Below are 7,926 nucleotides of genomic sequence, written 5' to 3' on the forward strand. Positions count from 1 at the left end.
ACTCTGTCATCGTCAGCCATGGTTTTAGTCTAGTTTAGAAAACATAACCTGAATCGTTTGGTCTCAGAAAAAAGGTACCAAGGGACATGTCACTGGCGGTTTAGGTTTGGGGGGGGGGGGCACACAGCGTGCGGACCCACCCAACCCAACCCCACACAAAGTAATAAAATAAGCTCAATGTGTACCATTTCGGACTAGATATTGTTATATTCTTGAGGGAGCACTCAATTTCGGTTCCGTGGGAGAGACGATTGTCAAAATGTTGTGATCCTAGGTTACGCCCGCTCTAACATAAATTCCTGGAGCCGCCCCAGCATGTGATGCTGCGTATATCTGATACAAGCAGGAAACAAATGTATGGAAAACATTGACATCCGCAAATAACAACGCTTCAATCAGAAGAAAATCAAAAAATATTTCCTTATCGCTAACACATGCAATACACTTGATGTAATAGTATAGAGTGAAACCGCACATAGGTCGGAATGGACTGTTTAAATTTCATGTTATATTTTCTTCTTGGAGAGATGCTGCAAATTTCCTGCTGTAAGTGTTTAAATCAGGTTTCGTCATAATACTGTAAATATATGAACGTGTTGCCTAATCACAGTCAACTAATAAAATGCAGTAAATTTGTTTTTCTTAATCCACAGTGTATTTGTTCTTGTTTGTTATCCTCTGTGTATGTAAAGGTGGGTGATACATTGTTGCACTTGTGTCACAAACGCCCCTGTCAATACATTTAGAGCTCACATATGAAAAACAACAAAAACATCGTCATGAGTTACGAGAAAATCAGTCTCAGTTCGATTGAGGTTGTTTATATTAAGTATTGATAGATGTAACATCGTCACCGTTATATGCTGTGACGGCATGTATTGGTTGATGTTACACCGTCAAACCGAGACTGCGCTTTTTGGTAGATGTACCGTCAATGTCAAAACGTGACTGTTCGTATAAGCTCGTATAATTAGATTAGGAGATGCAACACGTAAAAACCGAAACTGCTCTAATCGCGATTGCTCGTATTGGTAAATGTATCACCGCCACTGTCACATCGAGACTGCTCATATTGGTAGGTATTACACCGTCACCGTTAAACCGAGTGTGCTCATATTGGTAGGTATTACACCGTCACCGTTAAACCGAGACTGCTTGTATTGGTAGGTGGCACAGTCGCTATCAAACTGTTCGTAAATTGAGATGTGTGACACAGCCCATTTCAAACCGGGACTACTCGTATTGGTAGATGCAACACCGTCACTGTCTTACGAGACTGCTCGTATAGGAAGATGTAACATCATACCGAAACAACAGCTCGTATTGAAAGGTATAACACAGTCACTGTCACACCGAGACTGGTCGTATTGGTATGTGTTACACAGAAACTGTCCATTCGAGACTGCTCATGGTGGTAGGTGTAACACAGTCACTGTCCATTCGAGACTGCTCATGGTGGTAGGTGTAACACAGTCACTGTCCATTCGAGACTGCTCATGGTGGTAGGTATAACACAGTCACTGTCCATTCGAGACTGCTCATGGTGGTAGGTATAACACAGTCACTGTCCATTCGAGACTGCTCATGGTGGTAGGTATAACACAGTCACTGTCCATTCGAGACTGCTCATGGTGGTAGGTATAACACAGTAACTGTCCATTCGAGACTGCTCATGGTGGTAGGTGTAGCACAGTCACTGTCCATTCGAGACAGCTCATGGTGGTGGGTGTAACACAGTCACTGTCCATTCGAGACTGCTCATGGTGGTAGGTGTAACACAGTCACTGTCCATTCGAGACTGCTCATGGTGGTAGGTGTAACACAGTCACTGTCCATTCGAGACTGCTCATGGTGGTAGGTATAACACAGTCACTGTCCATTCGAGACTGCTCATGGTGGTAGGTATAACACAGTCACTGTCCATTCGAGACTGCTCATGGTGGTAGGTATAACACAGTCACTGTCCATTCGAGACTGCTCATGGTGGTAGGTATAACACAGTCACTGTCCATTCGAGACTGCTCATGGTGGTAGGTATAACACAGTAACTGTCCATTCGAGACTGCTCATGGTGGTAGGTGTAACACAGTCACTGTCCATTCGAGACTGCTCATGGTGGTAGGTGTAACACAGTCACTGTCCATTCGAGACTGCTCATGGTGGTAGGTGTATGTCAATATTAAACACCGTCAGTGTCAATCCGAGACTGCTCGTATTGGCAAACTGGGACTGTTTGTATTGGCAAACTGGGACTGCTCGTATTGGTAGATGTACCACCGTCACCGTAAATCCATGACTGCTCGTATCGGTAGATCTGACATAGTCACAGTTAAACCGATACTGCGCGTATTTGTAGATCTAAAACCGTCATTGTCTTGCAGAGACTAATTGTATTAGTAGATGTAACACCGTCACTGTCAAAACAAGACTGCGCGTATTTGTACATCTAACACCGTAGGTATCATGCCGAAATTGCTTGTATAAGAAGGTGTAACACCGTCATTGTCAATCCGAGACTGCTCGTATATGGTGATCTAACATCGTCACAGTCAAACTGAGACAGCTCGTATAGCTAGATGTAACACCGACACTGTCAATCTGCGACTGCTTGTATTGGTAGGTCTGACATCAATTCTGTCGAACCGATACCACCGGTATTGTGAGATCAAACATCGTCACAGTCAAACTGAGACTGCTCGTATAGCTAGATGTAACACCGACACTGTCAATCTGCGACTGCTTGTATTGGTAGGTCTGACACCGTTTCTGTTGAACTGATACCACCGGTATTGTGGGATCAAACATCGTCACAGTCAAACTGAGACTCCCCGTACTTGTAGATGTAACACTGTCAAACTGAAATTGCTCGTATTGGGATGTGCCACACGATCAGTATCGAACCGATACTGTCCGTTTTGGTAGATCTAACATTTTCACTGTCCAAACCGAGACTGCTCGTATTTGTAGGTGTAACACCTTCACTATCAAACCAAGACTGCGCGCATTGGAAAGTGTAACACAGTATAATGCCCCATTTGGTAGATATAACACCGTCACTGTCAATCGAGACTGCTCGTATAGGTTGATTTAAGGTCCTCACCGTTAAACCATGACAGCTCATATGAGTTAATGTCACAACGTCACTGTCAAACCAAGACTTCTCGTATTTGAATGTGTAACATCGTCACTGTCAAACTGAGACTGCTCGTATAGCTTGATGTTAAAACGTTAATCTGCGACTGCTTGTATTGAAATGTCTTACACCGTCATTGTCAACCAGAGACTGCTCGTATAGATTGATCTAAGATCGTCACTGTCAAACCAAGACTGCTCGTATAGGTAGATCTAAGATCGTCACCGTCAAAACGAGACTGCTCGTATAGGTAGATCTAAGATCGCCACCGTCAAACCGAGACTGCTCGTATAGGTAGATCTAAGATCGCCACCGTCAAAACGAGACTGCTCGTATAGGTAGATCTAAGATCGCCACCGTCAAACCGAGACTGCTCGTATAGGTAGATCTAAGATCGTCACCGTCAAACCGAGACAGCTCGTATAGATTGATCTAAGATCGTCACGGTCAAAACGAGACTGCTCGTATAGATTGATCTAAGATCGCCACCGTCATACCGAGACTGCTCGTATAGGTAGATCTAAGATCGCCACCATCAAACCGAAACTGCTCGTATAGATTGATCTAAGATCGTCACCGTCAAAACGAGACTGCTCGTATAGGTAGATCTAAGGTCGCCACCGTCAAAACGAGACTGCTCGTATAGGTAGATCTAAGATCGTCACCGTCAACACGAGACTGCTCGTATAGGTAGATCTAAGATCGTCACCGTGAAACCGAGACTGCTCGTATAGGTAGATATAATATCGCCACCGTCAAAACGAGACTGCTCGTATAGATTGATCTAAGATCGTCACCGTCAAAACGAGACTGCTCGTATAGGTAGATCTAAGATCGTCACCGTGAAACCGAGACTGCTCGTATAGGTAGATCTAAGATCGTCACCGTCAAACCGAGACTGCTCGTATAGGTAGATCTAAGATCGTCACCGTCAAACCGAGACTGCGCGTATAGGTAGATCTAAGATCGTCACCGTCAAAACGAGAGTGTCGTCAAACCGAGACTGCTCGTATAGGTAGATATAAGATCGCCACCGTCAAAACGAGACTGCTCGTATAGGTAGATCTAAGATCGTCACCGTCAAAACGAGACTGCCGTCAAACCGAGACTGCTCGTATAGGTAGATATAAGATCGCCACCGTCAAAACGAGACTGCTCGTATAGGTAGATCTAATATCGCCACCGTTAAACCGAGACTGCTTGTATAGGTAGATATATGATCGTCACCGTCAAACCGAGACTGCTCGTATAACTAGATATATGATCGTCACCGTGAAACCGAGACTGCTCGTATAGGTAGATATATGATCGTCACCGTCAAAACGAGACTGCTCGTATAGGTAGATATATGATCGTCACCGTCAAAACGAGACTGCTCGTATAGGTAGATCTAAGATCGCCGCCGTCAAAACGAGACTGCTCGTATAGGTAGATCTAAATTCGCCACCGTCAAACTGAGACTGCTCGTATAGGTAGATCTTAGATCGTCACCGTCAAAACGAGACTGCTCGTATAGGTAGATCTAAGATCGTCACCGTCATACCGAGACTGCCCGTATAGTTAGATCTAAGATCGCCACCGTCATACCGAGACAGCCTGTATTGGTAAATGAACATCGTCATAGTCAAACCAATACTGCTCGTATTTGTAGGCATAACACTCTCACTGTCATTGCGAGACTGCTTGTATTAGTAGATGTGATACCGTCTTCGTCATGCCGAGACTGCTTTTCAACTGACACATATATAGTCAATAAGCTATTATTTAAGTTTATAGCAGAATATTTTCATGACACATCTAAATTAAACAAAGCAAACATCTCACCAATGATTACCATTCGTTAAATGTTTTTTTCTCTGATTATTTATTATTAAGGGTTTAACAGTTTATGAAGTTATCTTGTTACAAAAGCTGTACTCAAGTTTGAACATGTGAGTTAGTATCGTAGTTAATAAATCTGTATGATATACCGTACTAAAACTGTAAACATTATTTTGAGTTTTATGTTTTATTATTTAAATCATATTTATTTTACCAAAACAGATTAGTTCAGATCATAGAAAAAACATCAGTGTAAACTGAGCAGGATGACTTGTAAAACATAAGTTGTAATTATACACCAGAAATTTGTAACCACGCCCCCCCCCCCCCCCCGGTCCGGGGAATAGCGGGGTTTTGACTTTCGGTCCAGCCAAGCCCGGGTAAAATCCCTGTCCTGCGGGGATAAACAGCTGGTAAAATTCCCCCGCACTCCAGGGATCCTAGGTAAGGCCCATTCCCCGCTATATATGACGCGAAGACAAAACCACCGCATGCACCTGGCACTGCGGAGCCACCTGGAATGTAAAACAACGGCACATTTCCCCGGCTATCCCCGGTATATCCCCGGACCTTGGGGGGGTGTGGGGGGGGGGGGTGCGTGGTTACAATGGTGCATTACATTGCTCTTACAGGTTCACATTCGAAATATTACGTCTTGCCGATGAACTTTACCGCTGAAGAGTTCCAATCGGGCAAAATTTACTGCAAGCTAGGCGAACCCCTTTACTCAGACTCACCTGAAACGGGCAATATGTATAACTACGCTGTTACGGATACTGACCTGATTCGTGTCATCAATGATTTACAACGTGAAGCACACAGCGATCTACTGTGGACTGGCTACCGAAATAGTATGTGTCTTGTTTCCATGACAACATTGTTGCATTGGAAACAAGAGCTGTGATTTAAAATGGTATATATTTCTAACAACATCCTTAGTTAAACTCAGTTTATGTACACTTTTGAACATTGTCTCAAAGTATTTTCTATCATTTAAGTCTAAAGATGAAGGAACCCGAAAGTACTTGTTTTTTTATAATTATTTTAGTTTCCAATACTGATCATACACTATATGCTGGCATTCTCCAAGTCGACAGCGATCAACGCCCTGTGATTGCTTTTATACCAACTGATGCAGCAGCAAACAAAAGCTTTCCAGCCCTTTGTCAACGAGGTGAGTACATGTTTTTTACCGTATACATTAATGCCATCCAAGAATATCGGGTATATATTATGCCAGTAAGATGTTTTGCTCGCAAAATCAAATAATCTATGTTTGGATGTAAAAACGACTCTTACTTTCGAGTATTATTACAAAGAAATATTGATTTGTAAAAGCAAACGTACTACTACTCAACTCAACTCAACTCATTTTTTTTCTCCACCATTAACAACTCAACTCATCTTTATTTCCACCATTAACGGTGATATTCGTATTATGTACAAATTGTTACTACAAAGGCATGATATATATATATACATACACAAAGATCGCGGAAAAGATGGTGTCATGTCTTTGTCGTTGAATTTAAGGTTTGTAACTCGGGTCTTTTCTGCATATCAATAATGTGCGTTTGGTAATGATTCTGCAGATTCAACTGAGCTGGAGCAAGTTACAACAAGTAAGTATATCAAGTTCTTTTGAGATATCAGCCATTATACGAAAACTCCTGGAAAATAAAACACATCCATTCACATACACCATGGTTATTATGTTGTATTAAAAGTAATAAATAAATTAACTAATGTCTAATATAATCAACATGAAACAATTTAAGTGACAAATTTATGGTTTATGATATTTAAATTTACGTAATCAAAATAATTTTGAGGCAGTTTTATGTACATTTATCAAACAGAACTAAAATAACGTTTTATTTTCTTTCAGAAATGTTGCTTATCATTTACGCAATATCCTCCGGCTCGGGACTGATCATTGTTATATTGGTCGTAACAATTATCATCTTAAAATGGTAAGAAATTATATTCTTAAGTTATTACAAAAGACGTATACGAATAAAAGTCCCGTGACTATATTTTTTATTATGAATGGATTTTTAAACGTGTTATTGCCGGTGATTGAATATGTTAGTATGTTTTTGATGGAACAAGTCGAGTGATGGTCGTAAGTTTAAATAAGAGGTATATTTTTCTCATTTTTTAAAAAAAAATATAACAGAACAAATCTCCTTTCGACGAAAAGAGTATTAAGTACGGTTTGAAAAGTGTACACTATCTGCTTAAAGGGAAACTGTAAATTGCTATTTGGATTGAGTCCCTTTGGTGTCGTGTTTTATAACATTGCTCATTACCTTACAGTGCGAGTGTTCAATTCGAGACGATAAGGGAGCATCATTAACATTAATGTATCTTATTATTCTAGGAAAAGTAATCCATCTGTGACAAAAGAGGGTCCTCTAGTCGTCTCGAACGCAACATACCAAGACGAAGAAGCAACTACTTCAAACACTCGTGGCGAAGAGACACAAACCAACGGTCCTCCAATGAATAAGGCTAATGTTTATGAGCTTATAAGAGTTACCGAGGTCGTTAATCTAGGAACACACGCACCTAATAATGAATATGATCAAATCACGAGTGGAATCCTAAGCAACACGACACAATCTTCTGATCAGTGGTCTAACAGCCAGCATGAAAGTAACGTTGCAGAACAAAACCGTGAATGCAATGAAACTAAAATGAATGTTGAGAACTCAGATGGCCAAATGTGTACGGCTACACCTCTTGTTAGTTGCCAAGACTCAATGAACACCGCTGATAAACATGAATACTATATATTGGAGAAACACGCGGAAGAAACAACAGACGATCGTTGACACTTTTTCGCCTGACAGTACATTATTAGCATTCGTGTATTTATATAAGACAAAAGACTGCTGACAAAACATCAGATCGCAGATTTTCATATTTCCGTTTCAAAATCGATGTTTTATGCGTATTTCTTTAACCGT

General features: G+C 41.3%; 1 protein-coding gene across 3 annotated transcripts; it reads left to right on the plus strand.

The window, feature by feature from the left end:
• Positions 1–406: 406 nt before the first annotated feature.
• Positions 407–7,895, plus strand: LOC128234736 (uncharacterized). 3 transcript variants are annotated; one of them, XM_052949193.1, is made up of 6 exons: positions 407–546; positions 5,587–5,805; positions 6,003–6,128; positions 6,547–6,576; positions 6,843–6,927; positions 7,338–7,895. In XM_052949193.1, the coding sequence occupies exons 1-6, from the start codon at positions 486–488 to the stop codon at positions 7,789–7,791; spliced, it is 975 nt and encodes a 324-aa protein (XP_052805153.1). In that variant the 5' UTR covers positions 407–485; the 3' UTR covers positions 7,792–7,895. The 3 variants fall into 3 exon arrangements, with proteins under 3 accessions (XP_052805153.1, XP_052805154.1, XP_052805155.1); XM_052949194.1 differs by lacking the exon at positions 6,547–6,576; XM_052949195.1 differs by lacking the exon at positions 5,587–5,805 and having other exon boundaries at positions 412–546.
• The last annotated feature ends 31 nt before the right edge of the window (positions 7,896–7,926 follow it).

This window comes from Mya arenaria, chromosome 5, assembly GCF_026914265.1.
Source record: "Mya arenaria isolate MELC-2E11 chromosome 5, ASM2691426v1".
Lineage (NCBI taxonomy): Eukaryota > Metazoa > Mollusca > Bivalvia > Myida > Myidae > Mya > Mya arenaria.

What these genes read in the sequence shown, in the direction of transcription:
- LOC128234736 (XM_052949193.1), top strand. Translation starts at nt 486, where the DNA reads ATGGACTGTTTAAATTTCATGTTATATTTTCTTCTTGGAGAGATGCTG. An exon ending in TCCAGCCCTTTGTCAACGAG is followed by an intron (nt 6,129 to 6,546) that starts GTGAGTACATGT and finishes ATGATTCTGCAG; the next exon opens with ATTCAACTGAGCTGGAGCAA. An exon ending in ACAATTATCATCTTAAAATG is followed by an intron (nt 6,928 to 7,337) that starts GTAAGAAATTAT and finishes TTATTATTCTAG; the next exon opens with GAAAAGTAATCCATCTGTGA.